Source organism: Danio rerio, chromosome 22, assembly GCF_052040795.2.
Source record: "Danio rerio strain M-AB ecotype USA chromosome 22, GRCz13ab, whole genome shotgun sequence".
Taxonomy (NCBI): domain Eukaryota; kingdom Metazoa; phylum Chordata; class Actinopteri; order Cypriniformes; family Danionidae; genus Danio; species Danio rerio.
In genome coordinates, this window is record NC_141042.1 from 1,949,879 (window position 1) to 1,977,385 (window position 27,507).

The 27,507-nt window shown below is 38.9% G+C and overlaps 4 protein-coding genes across 5 annotated transcripts in view; all 4 read left to right on the plus strand.

Annotated features, from left to right (window-relative positions):
* Positions 1-27,507, plus strand: part of LOC101883071 (zinc finger protein 502) — a 236,288-nt gene that overhangs the window by 29,677 nt on the left and 179,104 nt on the right. The gene's annotated exons all lie outside the window — the stretch shown is intronic.
* Positions 1,549-11,410, plus strand: si:dkey-1b17.1. The gene is made up of 4 exons (XM_087303833.1): positions 1,549-1,575; positions 3,370-3,473; positions 4,206-4,451; positions 9,165-11,410. Exons 2-4 carry the CDS (start codon positions 3,419-3,421, stop codon positions 9,662-9,664), a joined length of 801 nt encoding a protein of 266 aa, XP_087159959.1. The 5' UTR covers positions 1,549-1,575; positions 3,370-3,418; the 3' UTR covers positions 9,665-11,410.
* LOC147831419 (uncharacterized) lies at positions 12,352-20,653 on the plus strand. 2 transcript variants are annotated; one of them, XR_015521490.1, is made up of 5 exons: positions 12,352-12,378; positions 13,522-13,631; positions 14,520-14,804; positions 17,044-19,047; positions 19,512-20,653. XR_015521490.1 is itself a non-coding variant. In XM_087303490.1 (4 exons), exons 2-4 carry the CDS (start codon positions 13,577-13,579, stop codon positions 18,132-18,134), a joined length of 1,431 nt encoding a protein of 476 aa, XP_087159616.1. In that variant the 5' UTR covers positions 12,352-12,378; positions 13,522-13,576; the 3' UTR covers positions 18,135-20,653. The 2 variants fall into 2 exon arrangements, 1 of the variants encoding a protein (XP_087159616.1); XM_087303490.1 differs by having other exon boundaries at positions 17,044-20,653.
* On the plus strand, positions 20,936-27,253 carry LOC147831420 (uncharacterized). Its single transcript, XM_087303814.1, has 4 exons — positions 20,936-20,986; positions 24,238-24,347; positions 24,468-24,833; positions 26,506-27,253. The coding sequence occupies exons 2-4, from the start codon at positions 24,293-24,295 to the stop codon at positions 26,910-26,912; spliced, it is 828 nt and encodes a 275-aa protein (XP_087159940.1). The 5' UTR covers positions 20,936-20,986; positions 24,238-24,292; the 3' UTR covers positions 26,913-27,253.

Consider the following 27,507-nt stretch of genomic DNA (forward strand, 5'->3'; position numbering starts at 1 on the left):
AATAACAACCGAAAAATAACTTATGAAAAAACTACTGGATAATGATTTTATTTCATCTTAAAACAATCTTAGTATTTTTAAAGATACAGTAAATTTGTATTTACGCATTATACACATTATATACATAAACAGGAAGAGACTGAAGAACTAATAGGTTTGTGTTTATTCATTACTCTTCAATAATGAGGCTGAATGACAGTCGGGTTGTTCATTTTTAAGCTCTTCATCCATTTTAGTTCTTTTTTCATATTAATTTGTCTTAATTTTTGTGTTTTTGATTATGAGACATGCCTGAATCAACTTTACATCTCAAACTGTTTGTGTTGTGTACCTGATGTTGTCTTAAAATAACAACCGAAAAATAACTTATGAAAAAACTACTGGATAATGATTTTATTTCATCTTAAAACAATCTTAGTATTTTTAAAGATACAGTAAATTTGTATTTACGCATTATACACATTATATACATTAACAGTATTTTGTAATGCACGTTTTTATTATTTACCCCCGTTTATTTATGCTTTTGAATTACATTATGAGAACTTTTATCCTTGAAATGTTTGAAAAAGTGACTTTTATTGTCATTTTTAATATTGTGCAGTGCTATATTGTCTGTGTTGGTGTTGCATATTACGCTACAGAAACCTTGTAATAAACTGCAGCACATTTTCTGTTATTTTACAGACCTAATGCTCTAGATAACATTTCTTACACATTATATAACTTCAAATTACCAAAAAGTCACTTTGTTAAACTGTAGAGTTAAATTTTCATCGTCAGAAGTGGATAGAGTCAATGTCCAACCTGAAGCCAACCAACCTAACATCAACGCTAATGATGTTACAGCTTGATGTTGTGTGGGCGTTACCACTATGACGTCTATCAGATGTTGGATTTTGGTTGCCATACCTGACGAATAAATGTCAGTTTTTGACGTCAATATGATGCTGGTTTAAGATGTTGGCCTGATGTTGGTTGATTTTTTTTTATTTATTTATTTATTTTTTTTTATGTCTGCTACGCCCCTGGTCACTATGTGGGCATATTTACTGTAGAAAACCTGTCACTGAAATATGAGGGCAAAAATAAAATAAATAATCATTCATTAATTGTAATCGAATTCAAATGTTAAATTAATTAAGATTTTGATTTCAGGCCAGATTGCCCAGCCATATTGTTAAATGATGTACAAATTATGTGTTTTCTGAAAAGAGAGGCTTCACATTTTATAGAGAGACCATGCTTTATTTTAGTCATGATATGCTTGTTTTCCCATCATTATCATTATTATTATATATCTTCAAGCATTTTTAAAGTATTCATTCTTACATTTTGTTAAAATCTAATTTCCTGATAGTTACCTCAGTAAGATGATTTTGTTACGTTTGCTTTTTTTAAGGTGCATTTTTTTAACTACGTTTTAAGTGTCTAGCAGACGGTCTCTCACAATGTTTGGACTTGTCGGTAGAATTTTAATTTGGCGTGTTTTTGTTGAACCGCCGTTGCTCCCGCCTCGCCGTGATGACGTCAGCGCTTGACGCGTTCAGTCAGCGTCGAGTCTTCAGAGCTGAGGTGAGTCGTTTTCGCTTTTTTCTCGTGTTTATACAACAATAAAACACACTTTACAGTTTATTAAAGCGACAATCTGCGACTAGTTTCTGCATTGAGTTCACCTCTATCTGTGTGTCTGCTGACCAAAACAATACAGCAGGCGGAGAGAAGCTCTGAGAGGACAATATGAGTGAATGTGTTTGGGTTCTATGTTAATGTTTTTTCTACGTTTGTATTCGTAACATCGCTACGATATGTAAATAAACTTAAATGTTTACAAGTTGAACAAAACGTGAATCTACTACAAATGTTTTTTTTTTCTCTCAGTGTCTGTACATAGATTTGCTAACAATCTAATTTAGTGGTATGAATGCTAATGAGCAGTGTTACGGATGTGACATTTGCAGTAAAAACTCAAAGCATAAATTCACATAAAAAGTATATGTTAACATTATATTAAAACATTTGTTTATATTTTCCAGAACTCACTACAAAGTTAATAGAGGTAAAGTTGGTTTTATATTCGCACATTCGTTCATTTAGCAGTCTCTATATTGTTTTATGTTACTTTGAATATTCGATCGGAATTAGCATACAAGTATGACTTGAAAACAACATTAACACTGATAATTTGACTGTGATCAATGTTGACTTTGATAGTCATTGGCTGCTAATATGATTTCGCTATTTAGAGCTTGCAAATTATACTTTTATGAAATTATATTGTTAAGGGGAAAGTCTATATGTGCGAATACATTCATTCATTCATTGTCTTGTCGGCTTAGTCCCTTTATTAATCCGGGATCACCACAGCGGAATGAACCACCAACTTATCCAGCACATTTTTACGCAGCGGATGCCCTTCCAGCTGCAACCCATCTCTGGGAAATGAATGTGCAAACATAAAACTAACTTTATCTCTATACAGAGTTATGGGATCAGAAAAATATCAACAATGTAAACATGTTTTGTACTTAAAATAGAAAATAAACATGCGTTATGTATGTGACAAAAAAGTCTGTGAGTTTACAGTACACAACATACTTTGTAGAAATTCTGTGAATTAAACTGCACAACCCAAAAGAAACAATGATAATCATAAAAATAAGAGTTGGCTAACAATAAAAACAAACAGTTTTGATTTTATTTAAAATTTTTGCATTTATAAGGAAAAAGTGCCGTTATGGATGTGCATCCCCACTTTTAGAGACAGACCATTTAGAAACAGGTGATAAAGAATGTAACCCTTTGGATTTCATACAGCTGTCCCCTCGGCTTTTAAAATGTCCACTACACCCCTGGTGTGACTTTGGTAAATCAAATATAATAGTTTGAAAACACTGACCGATACATTTCTGAGTATTTCTAGAGTACTGTAAAATACTTGCTAATAAAAAGGCTTAGAAACGGTTTCCGTATTTTGGTAAACCTGAATTTTTTTCATGGCAAGGTTGACATTTGCATGTAATAGCTCTAATATTAAACTAGATAAAAACAAAGTGTAACTGGATATCAATTAAAAAGTATGCATTTACTATTGAAATATATCCTGCCAACACAGTTTTAAAATGAACTGATCCCGAATGATGTTTAATGAGTGTTTATAGTCTGATGCTCAACAATATTTTCAGAGCTGCTAAAATCCTCTGTATTTAAGTTCCTGTTTTTACTTCATTCAGATTAGGTTCATGTTATTGGTGTCCGCTACATTACATAATCACATATTGTATCTATCACCTAGAGATATAAATATGATCTGATTTATTTAATCAATCAGTGTAAATGAATCAGATTTCTCTGTTTATTCCTCTGAAGCTCCATCAGTGAAAGACAAAGGCAGAGTTTATTGAAGGACAGTGAGAAGATGAGTGATCCAGAACCCTGCAGAATTAAACAGGAAGAGACTGAAGAACTAATAGGTTTGTGTTCATTCATTACTCTTCAATAATGAGGCTGAAGGACAGTCGGGTTGTTCATTTTTAAACACTTCATCCATTTTAGTTCTTTTTTCATATTAATTTGTCTTAATTTTTGTGTTTTTGATTATGAGACATGCCTGAATCAACTTTACATCTCAAACTGTTTGTGTTGTGGTGCTGAAAAAGGGGTTTCAAGGGGTATCCAGCCCTTCCCTTTAGCCCTCTGCCTTCAAGCTAAAGAGAATTGGGACACCCCTACCCTTTCATGTGATTGTAAGGGGTAGAATTGGGATTGGGCCAAACTAATCTATTTTTGAGTCGTTTGGCAAAATTTTAATTGTTAACAAGTTGCTTCCAAACAAATCTTCAGCTAGCCCAAACATTGATCACACTACAAGCTAGTCATAACTACAATGCTGTTAAAAGTGAAAATTAACATTAATATGTTTATCTAAATCAGTTGTCTGTGATCAGCTCAGCTCACCTAAACACGCACACACACACACACACACACACACGCACACACACACACACACACACACACAAGTCAAGCATGAAATTATTTACTAGTTCTGAGATCAGTTTTTTTTACCAACAGATGGCGCTGTACTCCATACTACAAATTCTTACACACACCACTTTAGCCTAAAATGATTATTCGTAAAGTTAGGAAATGTTTAGGTAAAAATTCAGTGTAAAATAATCTTGTGGTATAAATGACTTAATTTTCAGATGTGGTGGTGAAGGAGGAGAGCGAAGCACCGAGTGAAGATGAGGAGAAACATCATGTCAAGAATGAGAACAGAACAGCCGTGAACGGTCTCATCTGCACTCAGTGTGGAAAGAGTTTCAGCTGCAAAAATAGTCTGAAGCGCCACATGATGGTCCACACTGGAGAGAAACCGTTTCACTGCATTGATTGTGGGAGGAGTTTCACACGATTACCTTCTCTACAACTACACAGAAAGCACATTCACAGTAAGTGGATCCTCTGAAGGCCCAGCCCTTCCGATATGTATTATTTAGGATGATTGTGAATAGTTTGAAGGATTTGCTTAATGTAAAGTGAATGTAACCAAAGACCTTTGAATGAATTAATTTAATTATAAATAAAATTAATAGAAAGAAAATGTTTTCTGGTTGGTACATAAGTGTAAATCAGTCATTTAGGCCACATTTAATACAGTCAGGTTCATAAATATTGGGACATCAACACAATTCTAACATGTTTGACTCTATACACCAACGCAATGGATTTGAAATGAGCAAGATGTGCTTTAACTGCAGACTGTCAGCTTTAATTTCAGCCGGTTTACATCCAAATCAGGTGAACGCTGTAGGAATTACAACAGTTTGCATATGTGCCTCTCACTTGTTAAGGGACCAAAAGTAATTGGACAGACTAATAATAAAAATCAAACTTTCTTTTTAATACTTGGTAGCAAAGCCTGAAGTCTGGAACACATAGACATTACCAGATGCTGGGTTTCATCCCTGGGGATGCTCTGCCAGACCTATTGCAACTGTTTTTAGTTCATGCTTGTTCTTGGGGCATTTTCCCTTCAGTTTTGTCTTCTGAAAGTGAAATGCATGCTCAATCGAATTCAGGTCAGGTGATTGACTTGGCCGTTGCATAGCATTTCACTTCTTTCCCTTCAAGAACTCTTTGCTTGCTTTTGTAGTATGCTTTGGGTCATTCTCCATCTGCACTGTGAAGCAACGGCCAATGAGTTCTGAAGCATTTGGCTGAATTTGAACAGATAATATTGCCCAAAACACTTCAGAAGTCAGCAGAGACGTCACCAGTAAATACAAGAGAACCAGTTCACAGGGTTCTCCTAAAAAGATAATAAGATGATGTACATGAAGGACATTTTTTTAATCAGCTTTTAATTACATTTGGACAAAACGTGTCCTGTCTAGAATTATCCCTACCCTTTTCAAAAATCTATAGAAAAGCTTTTATTGGTTATTACCGGAAATCAAACGCTTCCTATAATTGCTGACCCGCTGTTTGCAGGTCTCCACTAGTATTTCGATGAGCTCCAACTCTGTCAGGTTGGAAGTTCTCCATCTCCCTGATCTGTAGCTCAATCCACGGATTCTCAATAGGGTTTAGCTCAGGACTCTGGCTGGGCCTCTGCCAAAGGTTAATGTTTTTGTCTGCCAGCCATTTCTTCACCACTTTGCTCTTGTTGTTGTTGTTGTTGTGCTGAAATGTCCACTGGTGCCCAGGGCCAAGTTTCTTTGCTGACCACCTGATTCATTCTTTTTTATTTCGGCTTAGTTCCTTTTTTAATCTGGGGTCGCCACAGCGGAATGAACCATCAACTTATCCAGTATATGTTTAACGCAGTGGATGCCCTTCCAGCTGCAATCCATCAGTGGGAAACATCCGTACACTCATTCACACACACACTACGAACAAGCTCACCAAATTCACCTATACCACATGTCTTTGGACTTGTGGGGAAAACTGGAGCATCCGGAGGAAACCCACACCAACACAGGGAGAACATGCAAACTCCACACAGAAACGCCAACCGACCAACTAGGGCAGGGATGGGCAAACTTGATCCTCGAGGGTTGGTGTCCCTGCAGAGTTTTGTTCCAACACTAGTCAAACACACCTGAACAAACTAATCAATGTCTTCAAGATCACTTGAACTCTATATGGAGGTCTGTTTGAATAGGGTTGGAGCTAAACTATGCAGGGCACTGGCCCTCCAGGATCAAGTTTGCCCATACCTGCACTAGGGGCTCGAACCAGCGACCTTCTTGCTGTGAGGCAATCGTGCTACCCACTGTGCTACCCCTGAAAGAATTTTGATGCATTACTTCTATTTCATGGTGCTATTTACTGTGATCAGATTTCCTGGTCTACCGGCTACAAACATTAAGTTCCCACCACTATGTTTGACAGTGGGAATGGTGTACTTAGAGTTAAAGGCTTTTCCTTTAATATGGCAAATGGCCATGTTTAAACTTGCTGGTTAAATAAAATGAACTAAATCAGAATTTGCCAGGGGTATGAATAATTTTGGGCTGGACTTTGTATTTAAACTTAGTCTTGTGAAAGATTGGATGGCTTGTTTCATATGCAAACAAGTATCTGCATCTGAATTGGTGCACGTCTGAACCAATTGGCCTACAGGAACGAGTTAACATTGACGTTGAGGAACTGCATTATTCATTGTCTTCAATATTTGGTCAACTTAATTTATGTATTAGTCAGGGTTTCTGCGGGGTCCTAAAAAGTCTAAAATTGAAAATTTAGGCTTTAAAAAGTCTTAAATTAGCTGTTCTAGGTCTTAAATATTGTTGCACAGGTCTTATTTTTCCAATGTCCATGTAACGCTAAATCTAATGCTCATTTAAATTCTTTGTTGTTGCTTAGTTTTCGTGGTGTTGTAGTTCTTTATTCAACTAATCCAATTGTAAATTGCGCTATTACAACTACAAATAAGACAGACATGCCAATACCGACAACAGCCAATCAACTTTCAGTTATTTAACTCTGTGTGCACGGCGAATGTGACGTCAACGCTGTGTTTGCAGAGGTTTGCTTTGGGTGCGCGCGACATGATTTCGGCTGGCAGAGCTCACAAATTTTTGACTTGACGGTTGATTTGAGTTGAATATGAAACTCTTAGAAGAGATTTTGTCTGAAACAGGTACAACTGTACAGACATATTCATAATTCATCCAGGCCTAATCCATGCATAACCCTGTCTAAGGCCGTACTCACACTAGGTACAGTTGCCTCGAACCGGGCCAAAGCACGCTTGTCCCCCCTCCCGTCTCCCACGACGGCCCGCACTCACACCACAAACGGGCCTGCGCATGCTTGCGTCATCGATGCTGCGCTGTTCAGTGAGAAGCGCTCTCTCACTCAGCAGCACAGAGGAGATGTCTCTAGTTATATCGTTTCAGTCGTTTGTTATGCCGTGACACATGCAGTCAAATATTTCGCCAAACAGATCCGTCACTTTTGGCGCTCATAAACAATCATAAAGCTCTCGTGCTGCAGGAATGAGGAGGTCTGTTAAAGTTATAACAGACCTCGGGCACACCTCTTCCAACCGGGCCAGGGCCGGCCAAGTGAACTGTGCTTGAGCCCGATTCAGCGCACTCACACTTCTCAAATGATCCGTGAAACGGGCCTGGGCACGGTGTGAGTAGACCCTAAGTAGAGGACAGAAACTAGCCAGACAGCAATGTGTAATTTGTGAAAAGGGCTAAATAAAATAAAAAAAACATCAGTATTTTAAGTAAGTGTACTTTTGTTTTGTTTTTTGCTTTTATTCTTGCCATAATTAAAAATATAATTGTAGAGCAACTCATGTTCTGTAGTCATTAATATTTAACTTTAATAGATAGAGATGTCCGAAATATAACCAGAAGCAAGTGATGCATCAAAGTTTGATTAAAAAAAAAAAACTTGAATGGTTATAAAAATCTTAATAATTATTTTAATAAATGACAAAAATAATAATCTTCAAAATCTTGACCGATGATATGACGTGGTTCCGAAAATGTCCTACATCTGTTTATTCATCTGATTTTACAGTGTTTTATTTTTAAACACCTCCTGTCATTTAAAAAAAATATACCACAACGGCGAACGCATCAAGTAAAAACCTCACCAGTTTATGAGGTGCGCATTCTACGGAACCCCGGAAGGGACGTAGTGGAGGAGAAAAAAATTGGCTGGTTGAAAGAAAAAATGGGTGAAAGAAAAAAATGGGTGGAAGGAAAATATTTCTTTCTAAGTTTTTGCGTTCTCTCGCAAAGTTTTGCATTCCCTCGCAAAGATGTTTTGCGTTCTCTGGCAAAGTTGTTGTTTCTCCACAAACACGTCCTGTTCACTTCACTCACGTAAACCCTCCCGTTTTTGCTGAAATTCTCCCATATTTTACCATTCTATCCCACTTTCTTTAAATCAATACTGTGCGTTGATCGTCGCCTTTCATATGCAACCTCTGAACCAGCGAATGCATGTATAAGCGCTGACTGACAGACGCGCTCCATACAATAAACTGATCCCAGATCAGCTTCTGTATACGCCATTTACAGTGGATCACAGAGGAGCGGGTGAATGTTTAAACAGACAAACACACTGAATAATATGTAAACATCATTACATGAGTGAAGTGAACAGGAAGTGTTTATGGAGAAACAGTTTTGCGAGAGAACGCAAAAAAACGTAGAAATATATATTTTCCTTCCACCCATTTTTTTCTTTCACCCATTTTTTTCTTTTCATCCAGCCAATTTTTTTCTCCTCCACTACGTCCCTTCCGGGGTTCTGTAGAATTCAGAGCCACCCAAGAACTGTTAAGCCAAATACAGTAAAATATAACACTTGTCTGAGTGTTTTTAATCTGCAACTCTGATTTTGAGTGCTTCTTTTATAGGTTGCTTTGGATAACAGCGTCCGCTAAATGTATACAAGTAAATGTAAAAAGCATGTGTGGTTTTGGTTTTTGGCCAAGAATTTTTTTATTTCAGCTTAGAATTTTCTGCTAGTCGTCATACACACGGATGAGAGTGATTAATTGTAGGTATTTGGTACCAAATCTTTAGACATTTTATGATACTCGATCGTATCAAAGTGATTCAGTTTTTACCTAAAAAAAATCATTGAATTTGAGACTGTTATAATTCAACTTTTTCTCTATTATTTTTCAGACTTGATTGTGGAGAAGAAGAGTGAAGACATGAAGGTCCACCATAGTGTCGATAGAAAGAAGCAGCAATATTTATGCTATTCATGTGGAAAGAGTTATGCAAAAAAACACCATTTAATGTGTCATGAGAGGTCTCACACTGGAGAGAAACCCTACAGCTGTCCACTCTGCGGCAAGAGATTTAGCCTGTTAAATGGCTTAAAAACACATGAGAGGATTCACACGGGAGAGAGACCGTACACATGTACTGAGTGCGGGAAGAGCTTCAGACAACTGTCGAACCGTAATCAACACATGAAGTTCCACAGCGGAGAGAAATTACACAAATGTGATCTCTGCGGAAAATTATTTACAAGGCTTCCAGATCTGAGGAAACATCGGAGAGTGCATACGAAGGAGAGGCCTTACTCATGCTCTGTGTGTGGGAAGAGTTATTCATGGCAGTCGGGTTTATTAAAACATCAGAAGCATCACACTAGAGAGTTTGTGTACTCTGAATAAGAAGACTTTTAGATTTTTATTATTATTTGGAGTCTTGAAACGACACTAGAAGAGTCACGATAGAGGGAAGTCCCTTTAAAACTTAGCGGCCTTATCATACACTCGGCGCAATAAGGCGGAAGACGTGCTTGGCACGATTTGTTGATATTTTCAGACCAGCGCAGCTCTAATTTTCACATTTTGCGTAGCGTTGTTTAAATAGCAAATCCATTTGTGCCACTTTGTGGACTCATAGGTGAGCTGGTCTTTTCTCAATTTATTCATCACAATTTGCATGTGTATGTTATTATTATTAGCAGTATTATTTATTATATGCATATTTATATTCGTTTTATTAAAAAAAACAAGTTTAGATTTGTCTGCCTGTGAGGTTTTGGAGACGTCTGCATCACCATATGTGGATAAGAACAGGACGTGTGTTTGGACATAACTCAGTTGTTTGAGCACACTTTGTTTTTATTGTTCATTTATTCCTTTGCTGGAGATTAGAACTGGATTTAGAAATAGTTTTAAGCACATCTTTGTGCTTGACAAGCAAAATTAAATATGTCAGCTAATGTATGTCATCAGTGGAATGCGTACAAAACAGTTTCCTTATCCAGCAAAGTAAAGGAGTAAAGAGTAAAAGAAAAGTGAAAGTAAAGAGGCTGAATGGAGGAGGCTCGTTCTTTATCCTCGCGCTGCAGATGCTCTGTTTAGCTGTCGCTAGTGAAGCTTTTAGTTTTTCTTCTTACAAAGTCCGCCATGTAAATAGCAAATGCACCATGGAGCTCCCCCATGAATGAGACTCTGATTGGTTTAATGCAGGTTATGCTCAAAACCCACCCAGAACTCATTAAGAGAATAAGCTCAACCCTGTTAGACCGTGCGCCAGAATGCAAAGGGTATTTTTCCATCCTTAAAATAGTATAACGGAGGCCAGCTAGTGAGTGCTGTGCAGGTAAACCTCACTCCTCTGACCTCTAAAAGGTGCTCTAGCGTCAAACGCTAGAGACCATAGTCTTTAGCCTCCTTGTTGGAGCAACTGACTCCCATGTGGAAGGTTGCCGATTCAATCCCAGCTCTGAGCGGGTTGGGCAGTGTAGAACCGGCGGGTTTACAATAGCAAAAGTGGGTCCGGGTACACCCTTAATAACTTTTCGCAATTTAGACTTTGCCCCTAGATCGTTAAAATAGAGCCCATAGTCTGATTACTCACCATATTTGCAACCCTCCTGGGGCCGTTTATCCAAGACCAAAGTCCTATCTAAATGAATAGGTTGGGAGGGGGGGGGGATACGTCCCCCTCACTTTTATAGACAGACCATTTAGAAACAGGTGATTAGTAATTATATGAATGTAAACTTTTGAATCTCATTCAGCTTTCCCCAAACACTTTTACAATGTCCGCTACGCTGGATTTATCCCATTGATGTTGCTTGCCGTAACAAACAAATCTGTACAGACCACGTAGCTATAAAGACTGATGATTGGCTATTTCAACCAGAAGGCAGTACTTCGTTTGCCATAACGAGTGTTGCACTTTTGTTGATGGTAATGCCTTTGAACCGTCTTCATGTGTAGTCTATGTAGAAAACTTACAAGTGTTATTCGGCATTTTTCATCTTTGTATGGAAAGAGTTTTACACGTCAAATAAATGTACCTTCCTGAAAACTCTCCTCTGTATTCACAAGCATCAGATTTCAGTTAAATGTATGTTAATAAATTACAATTGTTTGTAAATAATAAAAGTTTTTATTCATTCATTTTCCTTCGGCTTAGTCCCTTTATTAATCTGGGGTCCCTACAGCGTAATGAACCACCAACTTGTCCAGCATATGAATATCCCACTCATACACTTCGGACAGGTTAGCCTACCCAATAACTGGAGCAAGCCCATGCCAACACGGGGAGAACATGCAAACTCCACACTGAAATTTCAACTGACCTAGCCGAGTCTCGATCCAGCAACCTTCTTGGTGTGAGGCGATCATGCTACTCACTGCGCCACCATGACACCCAATAAAACTTATCCAGTTTCAAAGTCTCAGACGCTCTTCTAATAATGTCCAGCTGGTGGCGCTTGAGACACTTTAGTGGCACAATGTTTAGCAAGAATTTGATGTCCACATGGGCAGCTTGTTGGCGCAGTGGGTAACACAATCGCTCACAGCAAGAAGATTGCTGCTTTGAATACTGTCTGGTTCAGTTGGCATTTCTGTGTGGAGTTTGTATGTTCTCCCAGTGTTGGCGTGTTCTCCTCCAGGTGCCCTGGTTTCCAAACACATGCACTGTAGGGGAATTGATGAACTGAATTGGCCGTAATGTTTGTGTGTGTGAACGTGATAGCGTATGGGTGTTTCCCAGTACTGGGTTGCAGCTGGAAGGGCATCCACTGTGTTAAGCATATACTGGATAAGTTGGCGGTTCATTCCACTGTGGCAACCTCTGATCAATAAGGATAGAAGAAAATGTTATACTTGTTATATCTGTCATGAGGCATATTACATTTGATTTTTAAGCTTAAGTGTATTTTAATAACTTATAAGTGCATAATGGACAGTATTTCACCTCACGTAATTGAGTTACATGGACTTTTTTCTACATTAGCGATTTTTTTGGCTTTAGTAGTATTTAATTTGGGGCGTTTTTGATTATCGTCCAATTGCGCCCGCCTTAGCGTGATGACGTCAGCACTGACGCGTTCATTCCGCGTCGAGTCTTCAGAGCTGAGGTGAGTCGTTGACGCTTTTTCTCGTGTTTACACAACAATAAAACACACTTTACAGTTTATTAAAGCGACAATCTGCGACTAGTTTCTGCATTGAGTTCACCTCTATCTGTGTGTCTGCTGACCACAACAATACAGCAGGCGGAGAGCAGCTCTGAGAGGACAATATGAGTGAATGTGTTTGTGTTTTTGGGAGTTTTTCCGTGTGTGTTAGTTATAAATATAATCTATGAAGAGACGAAATATGAATCTACTGCAGCAGATATAAAGTTTAATGGAGGAAACATTAAATTGATAGTTTTTGGTGTTGTTATTTTTAAAGGTTTTATTATTTCTCAGTTTCTGTAAGCGCGTAGATTAGCTAACAGCCGACTTATTTTATTAGTATAATAGTACTAGTAATATTTCTGTTAAACTGGATATATAAATATAAAAACTATATGACATTATAAAACACAAAAATATGTTTTTAAACTTATTAATTTATCTTGCAAACTGTTAAAATGATCTGATCTGCTGCTGATCCTGTCTGGCTGTTTAATGAGTGTTTATATCAGAGCTGCTGAAAGCCTCTTTTTTTCATGTGAGAAGTTTTTTTTTGTTTTCTACTCATTTATTATACTGATGTCTTCAGATCTACAAATTACCACATTAAGTTAATGTTATTGGTGTCAGAGTGAATTACATTATAACATATTGTCACCGATATAAGTTTCTGACGGTATGATAACATTGGATAAAAAATATCACGATTTTACAGTATCACAGTATTGTGTTTACTGCTGTAAAATAATTTATTTTGAAACGTCTCAGTAAAAACAAAGAGTTCTTTAACATTCACCACAATGCATTACATTTTAAAGAAAATGTAAACATGTCAGGCTACATAGTTAGAATCATTGACTTCTACCACCATCTTCATTAGCTTCAAAAACACACAGAAAAACACCTCAAAAAACTTCCTACACATACCTTAGAAACTGTATCTTAAAACATTTTTGCGGTTTTAATACCTTGACTTTTCCAAACCGCTGTAAACCTTGAAACCGGTTATCTTCCCATGCCTACCTACAAGATAAAACATAAGACAAATGAGTTCCTCAATCAGTGTAAATGAATCAGATTTCTCTGTTTCTTCTCCTGAAGCTCTGCCGCCATCAGTGAAAGACAAAGACAGAGTTTATTAAAGGACAGTGAGAAGATGAGTGATCCAGAACCCTGCAGAATTAAACAGGAAGAGACTGAAGAACTAATAGGTTTGTGTTTATTCATTACTCTTCAATAATGAGGCAGAAGGACATTGAGGTTGTTAATAAACAACTCATCAGTTTTATTACTTTTTTGTATTCATTTTTGTGTATTATTAAAATATGGGACCTGCCTAAATCAGCTTTGCAGCTCAAACTTTGAAATGACTTCATAACCTGCTCAACAGTGGAAAATGTTGGCTAATGGGTTTCCTGGTGTCATTATTATTTGAGTTATTTGTGCTTACAGCTATAGTGATAAATCTGCATTGGAAATCAAGAATTGATTTGGCATGGATGCCGAAATTTTATGAATGGATTGCGATTCCCTCTTTAAACCAGGGCTGTCAAACTTAGTTCCTGGAGGGCCGCAGCCCTGCAGTTTAGTTCCATCCCTGCTTCAGCATACTTACCTGTAGGTTTCAAACAAGCCTGAAGAACTCAATTAGTTTGATCAGGTGTGTTTAATTGTTGAAACTGAACTGTGCAGAGTTGCGGCCCTCCAGGATCTGAGATTGACACGCTTTAAAGGAGAAGTGCTCACACTTCACTAGCAGTCAACCATGCTTAAGATCTACACTGAAACAATGCTTTTTTTTACTTTAAGCTTTTGTCTTGTTTCTAGTCAAAATATCTAAGAAATCTTAAATCAAGAAGCATTTTCTAAACAAGCAAAAATATTTGTTTTATTTTCAGAAATAATCAGTGAAAATTTAGTTTTTCTTTAAAACACGTAAAATAATAGTCAGTGGGCTGAGTAAAATAAACTTATTTCAAATTGAAAACAAGATATTTTTGCTTAATACAAGACAATTTGAGGTTTTTGCACTAGAAACGAGAAAATCGTAGTACGAAAAGCATTTTTTGTAGTGTAATGGTTCATTGGTACATCTTCAGGTGTGATGGTGAAGGAGGAGAGTGAAGAACTGAGTGAAGACGAGGAGAAACATCATGTCAAAAGTGAAAGCGAAACTCAATCAAAGACAGAACAACTTCTTGTAATGGACAGAACAGCCGTGAACTGTTTCACCTGCACTCAGTGTGGAAAGAGTTTCAGGTGCAAAAACAATCTCAAGCGTCACATGAGGATCCACACTGGAGAGAAACCGTATCACTGCACTGATTGTGGGAAGAGTTTCACGCGATTATCGTCGCTACGATTACACAAAAAGCACATTCACAGTAAGTAGATCATTTATCTGTCATCTAGAAGATCCAATCCTACCAAGATGTATAATTCATGATAATTGTGAATGACAAGAATGATATGAAAATGTTTGCTAGTTAGTACAGTTGTGTAAATCAGTCATTTAAAGGACATTTTCATGTAGTATACCTGGGTCGCAGGGGCAGCAGTCTTAGGAGGAAACCCAAGACTCTCTTCTCCATAGACACATTCTCCAGCTCTGCAAGCCTAGAGACATAAAGTATAGTCCTCCCCAGCATGTCCAGGGCCTTCATTGAGGCCTTCTCCTGCTGGGACATTTACCAGGAGGCATACAAATCAGTTCCCTCAGTTGCTTCTCTCTATGTGGAGGAGCAGTGTCTGTACTCCAAGTTCTACTCCTCACCCTATCTATAAGGGTCTGCCCTGTTTCCCTGCGAAGGAAACTAATTTTGATTGCTTGTATCCAAGATTTAGTCCTTTCGGTTGTGACCCAAATCTCATAACCATAGGTTAGAATAGGAAATAATATTTAGCAGTAAACCGAGAGCTTTTCCTTTTAGCTCAGCTCCATCTTACCACAATGGACTGAGAAATCGACTGCACAGATATGCCTGTCACACTCCACCCTTCCCTCGAACATGAACAAAACCCTGAGATACTTGAACCCCTCCACCTGGACTTCGAGCAGCTGATTCTCATCTAGGCCGCTTCACACATGGCAGCAAACCGCCCCCAGTGCATGCTGAAGCTCCATGTCTGATGAAGCCAACAGAACAACATTGTCTGCGAATAACAGAGATGAAATCCTGTGGTCCCTGGGCCGGTCCCCCACTGGTCCTAGGATATACCTAGAAAATCTGTCCATAAAGATTAAGAACAGAACTGGTGACAAAGGGCAGCTCTGCTAGAGTCCAACACATAACAGATAAAAGTCTTGACCAATTGCTGGCAATACGAACCAAACTCTTGGAGGGTCTCCTTGCCATTACCCTGATCTTTAGCTCCCGCCCCAGATTTTCAATAGGATTTAAGTCAAGACTTAGGCTAGGCCACTGCGAAAGTTAATGTATTTGTCTGATAGACCACAAGTCTTTTATTCCAGATAAGCGTTTGCAAAGGTGAACCAGGCTTTTGTGTGCCGTCTCCAGAGAAGTGGAGTCCTCCTTGGTCACTTTATGTAACTCAATGGTGTTTTGCAATGTTTCAGCAGTGTCCAGATTCACCGCGATGGCCTTGGTAGTAATCCTTGGATACTTTTATACCTCTCTCACTGTCCTCCTGGCCAGCACAGGTGTCACTTTTAGATCCTGACCACGTCAGAGATTTTTCACATCGCAGAATGTCTTGTGTTTATAATTCCTTACATTTATATACATACATATATAGCGCTTTTCTGGGCACTCAAAGCGCTTTACACAATGGGGGGGAATCTCCTCATCCACCACCAGTGTGCAGCATCCACCTGGATGACGCGACGGCAGCCATTTTGCGCCAGACCGCACACCACACACCAGCTGATTGGTGGAGAGGAGACAGTGATGAAGCCAATTGAATATGGGGATGGTTAGGAGGCCATGATAGACAGAGGCCAGTGGGCAGATTTGGCCAGGTTGCCAGGGTTTAACCCTTATTCTTTTCGAAGGACATCCTGGGATTTTTAACGACCACAGAGAGTCGGGACCTCGGTTTAACGTCTCATCCGAAAGACGGCGTTCACTGAGCAGTATAGCGTCCCCACCATTATACTGGGGCATTAGGACCCACACAGACCGCAGGTTGGCCGCCCCCTGCTGGCCTCACTAACACCACTTCCGGCAGCAACCTAGCTTTCCCATGTGGTCTCCCATCCAGGTACTGACCAGGCGCAGCCCTGCTTAGCTTCAGTGGGCGACCATGTGAGAGTTGCAGAGAGCTAGCTGCCGGCAATGTTTTATGATAAGACTGAGCACTGTCGCCTTTGTTTCTTCAAAACATTTAGGTATGGTTTTATAACCCTTTCCTGACCTGTGAGCACCCACAATGCGCACCTGCAGGTCCTCACTGAGCTCATTTGTCTTAGCCATGACTGTCCACAAACCAACAGCAAAGAGCTTCTTTCTTTCCCTTGTTCAGATTATTAAAACAGCTGTTCCCAATCAATTGGGATGCTTCAGATGTTTTTATACTTGATGGTAACAAGATGGTTCAGTTAGTACCTAAAAAAAGTATTGAATTTGAGACTAATTCAAATGTAACTCTTTTCTTATTTTTCAGACCTGATTGTGGAGGAGGAGAAGAGTGAAGACATGAAGGTCCACCACAGTGTGGATACAAAAAATCAGCAAAATTCATGCTATTTATGTGGAAGGAGTTTCACAAACAAACAAAGTTTAAAGTGTCATGAGAGGACTCACACTGGAGAGAAACCGTACAGCTGTTCACTATGCGGCAGGAGATTTAGTATGTTAAATAACCTTAAGACACATGAGAGGATTCACACTGGAGAGAAACCATACAGCTGTTCACTATGCGGCAAGAGGTTTACTATGTTAAATAACCTAAAAAGGCACAAGTTGATTCACACTGGAGAGAAACCGTACACATGTACTGAGTGTGGGAAGAGTTTCAGAGACTCGTCAAACCTTAATCTACACATGAAGTTTCACACTGGAGAGAAGCTACACAAATGTGACCAATGCGGAAGATTGTATTCAAGACCTTCAGATCTGAAGAAACATCTTCGAGTTCATACAAAGGAGAAGCCGTATTTATGTTCCGTGTGTGGAAAGAGCTTTTCAAGGCAGTCAAGTTTAAGAAGACATCAGCAGATCCACACTGGAGTGAGAGAGTATATGTGCGTTGAGTGTGGGAAGAGTTTTATTACTGCTCAACATTTGAAACGGCACCAGATGACGCACACTGGAGAGAAACCGTACAAGTGTTCACACTGCGACAACACATTCAGACATTCAGGACATCTGAAAATACACGAGAGGACCCACACTGAAGAGAAACCATTCACATGTACTCAGTGTGGGAAGAGTTTCATACAGTTATCACACGTCAATCAACACATGAGGATCCACACCGGGGAGAAGCCACACCAATGTGATCAATGCAGCAAAGCGTTTTTGAGTAGTTCAGAGTTGAGAAAGCACCTCAGAGTTCATACAAATGAGAAGCCTTATTCATGTTCTGTGTGTGGGAAGAGTTTTACATGGCAGTCAAGTTTAAGACTACACGAGAAGATCCACACTGGTGTGAGAGAGTATGTGTGCATTGAGTGTGGGAAGACTTTTGTTAGAGCTGGGGACTTCAAACGACACCAGGGGATTCACACTAGAGAGAAACTAAAGTCTCTTTAAAAGAAAGTCTGTTCATTTGGCTGCCAAATTTTTCAAAGCCTCGAGCAGTTCCTCCAAGACCAAAGTCCTATCTCATGCCCTGTCCACACGACCACGGGTGTTTTTAAATCTGCACTTCTTTTCTTTGTGGTTTCACTGTTTGTCCACACAAAAAACAGAGTATTGAGTGAGCGACACCAAAACTTTCTGAAATCTCTGGCTTGGGTAAGGTAGAGTGTGGTCTTGTGGACACAACACCTAGAGTTTTCACCTCATGAGGTCCGACATGGCTGGGTTCACACTAAATGTAGAAGACAGGAATGCATTGATTGCATTGACTTCAGCGTGATTTACTAATGAAAATACATAGGCAGTTTCTCTATTCCAAGAATGCAGAGAACAGACTAGCGTTCTTGTGAAGACTGTTCTTGCCAGGTCACCTCGGAAGAACGAACTCTCGAGACCGCGAGAACAGAGAATTTGTCTTATGAAAGATGAGATGCTGTGTTCTTCCTGATGGTCACATGACCTTAATTTGTTTTATTATTTAAACATTACAGCATTCATACAACGATTTAATGTTTTCCCTCTTTTCAATAAATATAACACGCACACAAAAACCTCGTTGGAAGTTGGTGCAGAGGGTTGTCGCCGACAAAAGTGAGGGGGGCGGAGGTGTCGAGGACGAAAGTGAGGGGGTGAAGGTGTCACAGACAAAAATGAAGAGGGTTGTGGACTGGCTAAAGAAAGTGAGAGTCAACAGCGGACAGGGGAGGAGGCCGGTTGAGGAGGGGGATTGGTAAACTGAGGTGCCGGATCCGGCGTGTTTCGGCACAAATTAAGCCCTGGTTATATCTGTGAACTTTAAAAATAAATCTATATAAAATCCTGCGCTTCCCACCTCCTTTATTCAATGACTTCTGGAACTTCTAGAGCAGGGGTTCCCAAACTTTTCAGCTCGCGACCCCCAAAATAACAATGCCGGTGACTCGCGACCCCCAATATCCTCTGAGGTGGTTATAAGTACAGAAACCTTGCATGCAATGACGCAGACACACCAATTAAATTTGTGTCAGTGCTTTAAATGTGCCAGAAAGTATAACCTGATGTTATAAAATCAAAATGCATCTGACGCTATTGCTGCCTTTAATATACTGTAATTACCCCAGGGGTCGCAATCCAATAGAACTAGTAACTATAAGCTACTATAGTAACTATATAGTATATAGTAACTATAAACGACTATTTTTATTTTCAGTATAGTTATGGATAAAATATGGTAATTCTTATGGTTTAATAAAAATAAATAGATTTTTGAAAATCACCAGGCGACCCCCCTTCATTGCCCCGCGACCCCTCGGGGGGTCCCGACCCCCACTTTGAGAACCACTGTTCTAGAGTAAGTTTGGTGCTCAAGTCTGTATCGCCGTGTCCTCGTTAACAAGAATACATCTGGGTACTTTCACGCATCCCCTGTTCTTGCTGTCTTGACTTTTGGAACTGAAATTTGTCATTCGATGATGACCATATATGAGATTGCTGAAGAACACACATTGAGAAACAGCCCTAATTCTCCGTTTGGTGTGAACCCAGCATAAAAGTGGCATTATCGCCACCTGTTGGTTCGCTGTGCCCTAAACATGCATCACATTGCATTTTGGCTAGTGGGCGGTAAATTTTGTTTATAAAAATACCCATGTACATATGTGTAATCCCACCGGTCCAACGCCACCCAACCTGCTCCGAGCTGGTATCGATGACCTTACCGCATGTGAGTCGGTTGCTCTACCAAGGAGGCTGAAGACCATGGCCTCTAGTGTCTGTCACTAGAGCACCTTTAGAGGTCAGTGGAGTGAGGTTTTCCTGCACAGCACTTACTAGCTGGCCTCCGTTACACTCGGACATGGCCTAAATCAGGGTGGGTCCAAACTCCTGGAAGGCCAGTGTCCTGCATTGTGTAGCTCCAACTTCCTCCAACACACCTTGCTGGAAGTTTCAAGTATACCTAGAAAGAGCTTGATTAGCTGGTTCAGGTGTGCTGAATTGGGCTTGGAATTAAATAATATGCTGGAAACCGGCCATCCAGGACCAAGTTTGGACACCCCTGGCCTAAATAAACAACGGAGGGACGCTGAAATCTTGATAACTGCTCACTGAACCTGCAATTAAATTACAAATTTTAAGTCAGCAACAAAATGTGAGGTAATTTTTGCCATTATTGTTGTGGCTTACCATAACAAGCAAATAAATGTGTAGCGAGAGCATGGTTATAAAGACTGATGATTAGGAGGCGGGACTTCCTTTGCCGTAATGAGTGTTGCACTTTTCCCCATTGATAATAATGCAATTAAACTGGCTTTGTATATTTATAGTGTTTGGAGAAAAGTTACAAGTGTTTTTCTGGATCTTCCTAAAATAGTTTTGTACAATAAAGCTTCCTGAAAACTCCTCATTTTTCACAAACATCAGATTTCAGTTATATGTATGTTAATGAATTACAATCATTTGTAAACAATAAAAGTTTTTATCCAGCTTCAAAATCTCAGGTACTTTTCCAATAATGTCCATCCATGTAATTTTTTACTTTACATTTTAATAAAATCAGTTTCCCTATAGCAGTTACTTCAGGAGAACACTTGTTATGTGTTAGGAAGTATTATGTTTGCTTTTTAAATTTTGCTAAGTGGATTTTACCAATGTATTAGTGCCAAGTAGACAGTTTTCACCTCACACATAATTGAGCTTGATGGATTTTTGTCCACATTATCGATTGTTTTGGCTTGTCAGTGGTATTTTAATTTGGCGCGTTTTGATGATCCGTTGCGCCCGCCTCCACTGACGCGTTCATTCAGCGTCGAGTCTTCAGAGCTGAGGTGAGTCTTTGACGCTTTTTCTCGTGTTTACACAACAATAAAACACACTTTACAGTTTATTAAAGCGACAATCTGCGACTAGTTTCTGCATTGAGTTCACCTCTATCTGTGTGTCTGCTGACCAAAACAATACAGCAGGCAGAGAGGAGCTCTGAGAGGACAATATGAGTGAATGTGTTTGAGTTTCTCTGCTAGCATGAATTTCCCTCGTTTGTGTTTGTTATATCGCAATGTGTGATTTGTGAGGGGGAACAATGGGAATTGACTATGTAAGTAAGTGAGGCTTGCTGCAGAAAACATTCAATTAATAGTTTGTGGTGCGTTTTAATATTCACGGGTTGTTGAGATTTAACAGTCTCTCCACACCGACGTGCTAGTGCTAACAATCTAATTACTTTATTGGTATGAATACTTAGTGAAAACCTAGATGGTGATGCTCTTTACTTTTTAAACTTAGTTCTCAGTTTCTGTTCATAGCATAAAATATATTCTTGTATATCTGCTGTTAATCCTGAATGGCTGTTTAACCCATATGTACTGTGATTTTGAGTCTTTAATTAGCCATACCCTTCTCTGTTTCAGCTAGCAGAATGATTTGTGTTGACCAGTAATATTTTCAGAAAATGCTTTGAATTAAAACAAAGTCTCAACAATACACTCTGGACAAATATACTAGCCTTTTGTTATGTTAGGGATGAAAACATCCACTAAAGTAGACTGCTGAAAAATGCATCAGCCTCAATTAACCTCAGTCCTAGGGTCCGTTCTTCGTACGTGGATTACTCAGTTAGCTGGATTTGGATATTGACGATTTGACACGATCCAGGATTGTTTCGTTCTTCAAAGCTGATCCGAGAGTAGTTGTCATAGCAACAGTTCTGCTAGGTCAACCCTGATCGGGAGCAGGTTCAATTCATATAAACAGGATTAGATCGGCTCAGTTCAAGCAAAGATAATACAGAAAGTATGTTCCTAATTCTGATATTTTCTTACAGAAGTAGTTATATACACTTGGAAAAATGGTACATATTTTTTACTATATATATAAAGTTATAATTATTAATAAAATAAAGTTATACATATTAATAAAACTTATGCAATCTGCACCCTCGAAATGAAAGTACAAAGACTGCCACCTGGTGGTGCAAAGAGAAAACATATTGATATGAACTTTTTAGATCGCTTTGGTACAAATTGTGTATAATAGGAATGCAATATGTCACTTTTTTTAAAAGCAATATATGCAGTCATAATCATGTTTTGATAGTTAATATGCCAGTGTTTTGATGCTTCACAAAAGTTGCAGACGCCTTTACCAATATGAAAATGCTTTTGTAAACAACCAGTTATTCTTTACACCGATCAAAAAACGGCTACTAAAATAAAGAAAATCTTTTCTAAATGTATAACTAAATACATTGCTTTGCATTGAAATACATGAGGATACACTTGACAAATGAAAGTGTAAAGCCTGCAGCTCACAACAAATGTGAAAGGTTATCGCGTGTCATATTTAACAAACCGTTTACTGCTAATTTGATGTAATTTTGCTCACATGGATAATTGAATATTAATCAGATGATGTCATTACGTTTCTGTGCCGTCAGCCAATCGTTGCATTGCTGATCATGATTTCGAGGATCGATAGATCTGTCCTTCACAACACACGCAGCGATCTCAGATCAGTTCATCCAGACATTTTAATCTGATTCATGAACTTGTTTGAAGAACCAAATTAGCAAGAGATCAGTTATCAAGATTAAAAGATCCAGGATCTGCCAAATCATCTTAGATCATTTAAGCGAGGTACGAAGAACGGACCCCTGGTCGAAACTACTTGATTGTTTAGAAAATTTCAGGATTTTAACTATTTAATTGCCAAATTCATAAATGATGTCACTGATTTGGTGAGCAAAAATACAAAATGACGTATTTTTAATATATAAGGTAATTGTGGATTGGATTTTTTTTGTACCTTTTATTAAAGTCTTGTACATGTGACGCAAAACATTGCCTTTGATGCATTGTTTTTGATCCATTTTCTGTTTTTTTCCCCTTAATTTACTGTTGATGGCTGTTTTTGCTCCAGGGACTTTTATTATAACCACATTTTTTTTATTACAAAGCCATGACACCATATAAAATCAGGGTATATTTCATCCATTTCATATCCGTTTTCAAACAAAAAAACAAAACGGTCATTTTTCGGCTTTTCTTTTGCTCAAAAAAAAAAAAAAAAAACTTTTGGATCAATTATTGTTTTTTAATGTAGGGCCTGAAAATGGATAAACAACTTTAAAATTCATTATACACATGTAGGCTGGAATCTGAACTTACATAATAGTCTATCATTTTAAGATTTTTTTAAGACCCTGAGAAAAACTAAAGCTTTTTTCCACATTTGAACACAATATATTTTATTTTGAGAAACATTCATAATATGTTGGAGCAGTGAACATTTCAGGCTGAATAATTCAAATAATTAATTGACTTCTGCTGTTTTTATCCGTTTCAAAAACACAATTTTCTTTACAATTTTAAAATGGCATCTTTGTATATTTTTTTCTAGTGGAGATACTGTTGTCCTAAAAAAAAAAAAGTAAATAAAAAATCTTACACATACCTTATTAACGGTTTAACAGAAAAGTTTGGCGTTTTTAAAACTTTGACTTTTCTAAACCACGGTATACCTTGAAAACGGTTATCGTCCCGTGCCTAGTCCACAACTACTTTTAATATTGAAAATATGTCGTATTGTGTGTGTGTTTTTTTCACAGAATCAGACACATCATTTATGAATTTGGCAATTAAAGAGTTAAAGTCCTGTAATTTTCTAAGCATTTTAATCATTTTGATCAGGACTGAGGTTTATTACCAGATTTATGCAACAAAAAAAAAATTGAAAAATATATTTATCTGATGCATTTTTACAGCAGTTAATTTAGTGTTGAACATAACAAAAGGGTAGTAAACTTGAACAGTGCACAAGGGTTAATGAGTGTTTACAGTCTGAGGCTCACCCTTATTATCAGAGCTGCTGAAATCCTCTTTATTTCATGTCAGTAGTTCCTGTTTTCCTCTCATTAACTAAACTGATGTCCTGAGAGCTACAATTTTGCCACATTAGGTTAATTTTGCTGGTGTCAGCTGACTTGAGCAAATTAAATAATCACATAATGTCACCTACAAGATCCAATTAATTTCCTCAATCAGTGTAGATGAATCACATTTCTCTGTTTGTTCTCCTGAAGCTCTGCCGCCATCAGTGAAAGACAAAGACAGAGTTTATTGAAGGACAGTGAGAAGATGAGTGATCCAGAACCCTGCAGAATTAAACAGGAAGAGACTGAAGAACTAATAGGTTTGTGTTCATTCATTACTCTTCAATAATGAGAGTGAACAACAGTACCACACACCATTTGATCCTAAAATATGTATTAATAAAGTTCGGGAAGGTTTAATCAAATCATTTAATTTTCAGGTGTGCGTGTGAAGGAGGAGAGTGAAGAACTGAGTGAGGATGAGGAGAAACATCAAATCAAAAGTGAAACTGAAACTCACACAAACGGTGAACAGAGTGTTCCGGTGAACCAAACAGCCGTGAAAAAATTCACCTGCACTCAGTGTGGAAAGAGCTTTGGCTACAAAACCACTTACCAGCATCACTTGAAGATCCACACTGGAGAGAAGCCGTACGAGTGTTCATACTGCGACATGAGATTCATACGGCCTTCAGATCTGAAAACCCATGAGCGGACTCACACCGGAGAGAAACCGTATCAGTGCACTTTTTGCGGGAAGAGATTCTCACGATTGTATTCTCTACAATTACACCTTCAAAAAAAGAGTAAGTCATCTAAAGCGGTGTTTTCCAACCCTGTTCCCAAAGGCACGCCAGTAGTACACATTTTTCAACTTTTCCTAATCAAACACACAAGCTTAAACAATAGAGAAAATGTTTAGTTTGGTGTGACAGGGTTGGGAACAACAATATAAATATCCAACCTTTGGAGGTCATATTATTTAGGATAATTACGGGGCTCTATTTTAACGATATAAGCGCAAAGTCTAAAGCGTGTGGCACAAAACATTAAGGATGTGTCCGAATCCACTTTTGCTATTTTAAGGACAGAAAAATACGCTCTGGACCCCAGCGCACGGTCTAACAGGGTTGAGCTTATTCTCTTAATGAGTTATGGGTGTGAAACTATTACCTATTATGCATGAGTGCTGCTGTTTGAAGAAAGTGAAGCAGATACAGTCAATTTAAAAAAATGTTGTAAAATACTCACTGGCCACTTTATTAGGTACACCTTACTAATATCGGGTTGAACCCCTTTTGCCTTCAGCCTGCCTTAATCCTTCAGGGCATAAATTCAACATGGCACTGGAAATATTCCTCAGAGATTTTGCTCCATATTGATATGATGGCATCACACAGTTGCTGCAGATTTGTCGGCTGCACATCCATGATGCCAATCTCACATTCCACCACATCCCAAAGCTGCTCTATTGGATTGAGCTCTGATGACTGTGGAGGCCATTTGAGCACAGTGAACTCTGTCATTGTTAAGACACCAGTCTGAGATGTTTGGCACTTTATGACATGGTGTGTTATCCTGCTGGAAGATGGAGACACTGTGCTCATAAAGGGATGGACATGGTCAGCAGCAATACTCAGGTAGGCTGTGGTGTTGATGCTCAATTGGTACTAATGGACCCAAAGAAAATCTCCCCCACACCATTACACCACCACCACCAGCCTGAACCGCTGATACAAGGCAGGATGATCCATGCTTTCATGTTGTTGAGGCCAAATTCTGACCCGACCATCTGAATGTGTCAGCAGAAATGGAGACTCATCAGAGCAGGCAACGTTTCTCCACCGTTTTGGTGAACCTGTGTGATTTATAGCCCGGTGTGGTCTTCTGCTGCTGTAGCCCATCCGCCTCAAAGTTGGACGTGTTGTTTGTTCAGAGATGCTCTTCTGCAGACTTTGGTTGTAACGACAGTTGATTCAAGTCACTGGCTGATTAGAAATTTACGTAAACGAGCAGTTACAAAGGTGTACCTAATAAAGTGGCCAGTGAATGTAGAAATTTATTTCTGCAAATGAGAAAAATATCGAAATATTTGGATTGGTAAGGAAAAGTTTAAGATTACAGTTTAAATTCCACTATGAATGTACTCTGAAGGCGGTGAGCAGATGGCAAAATCACTTTATATTATTTTGTAAAATGATAAATAGTTATTCCAGTGCATATTTGGTTAAATCATTCGACCAAGTGCAACATGAAGTTTTAGTTTCAGCCTAGAAATGTAATCTTGGTGCGTCTTATACATCATAAGCGCTTGGTTTTCTGACACCATTGTGAATCATTTTAGGTGTTTCAATAATCGGTGCAGAATCACAAGATATTGTTTGATACTTGATGATATCAAGGCATTTTTGTAGATACCTAAAAAAATTGAATTCGATACCCAAATTAAAACGTTGCTTATGTTTGCTTATTTTCCAGAAATGCTGGTGAAGGAGAGTGAACCCATGAAGGTCCACGATAGTGTCGAGCCAAAGAAGTCATTTTCATGCTTCGTGTGTGGAAAAACGTTTGCGTATCAACAAAACTTACTAAAACACGAGACCACTCACAACGGAGAGCAAGAGTGCTCGCACTGCAACAAGACATTTAGTACGTTAAGTGGCCTGAAAAGTCACGAGAAGATCCACACTGGTGAAAAGAAGCATGTGTGCTCGCAGTGCGGGAAGAGTTTCACTAGAGCTACACACTTGGAGCAGCACATGAGGATCCACACCGGGGAGAAACCGTACAAGTGCTCACACTGCGACAAGAGATTCAATCATTCAGGGCATCAGAGAACACACGAGAAGACTCACTCTAAAAAAGGAGAGGTCGTCGCCCCGTAATAAACACATGAAGATCCACACGGGAGAGAAACATTTTTGAGTGCTCCAGATCTGAAGAGCCATCTGAGAGTGTGAAATTTGGTTGGACGGTGCTACAAGGGGAAAACGGAGACATCTGAAAACGAAGGCGGGGCCTGCCGACATTCGCCTCTCTGATTGGGTCTTTTCCCTCAATATTAAGTTAGCTACACACAGTTCAGTCCTCCATCCTCTCCGTATAAGTTCAGACTTCGCAAGTTTGATGTGGAAAACAGACTCGCGAGTGTACTTTATAACGTCATTCACATCACCCTGGCTATGCTGTTTCACTGTCTTAACAATAAAATGAAAACCTGATGTGAGGAGCTGCCTACTTTCATTTTGATATTAGCAACTTAACAGACAGCAGAAATGTTGAGGCGTCGTGTAGCTGCTTAATATGAGTGTTACATCCTATGATGTATTTAGGTAATAAGTTGTTGGTGTGAGGGGCAGCTTATTGCTCTCCCCTTTTGTTTTATTAATCTCTCTCTCTCTCATTGAGCAGCGTTCCAAACCAGCCGCACCTGTTTTCAATCAGAGCCAATCGGATCGTTTGCTGTTGATAGAGCTTCCA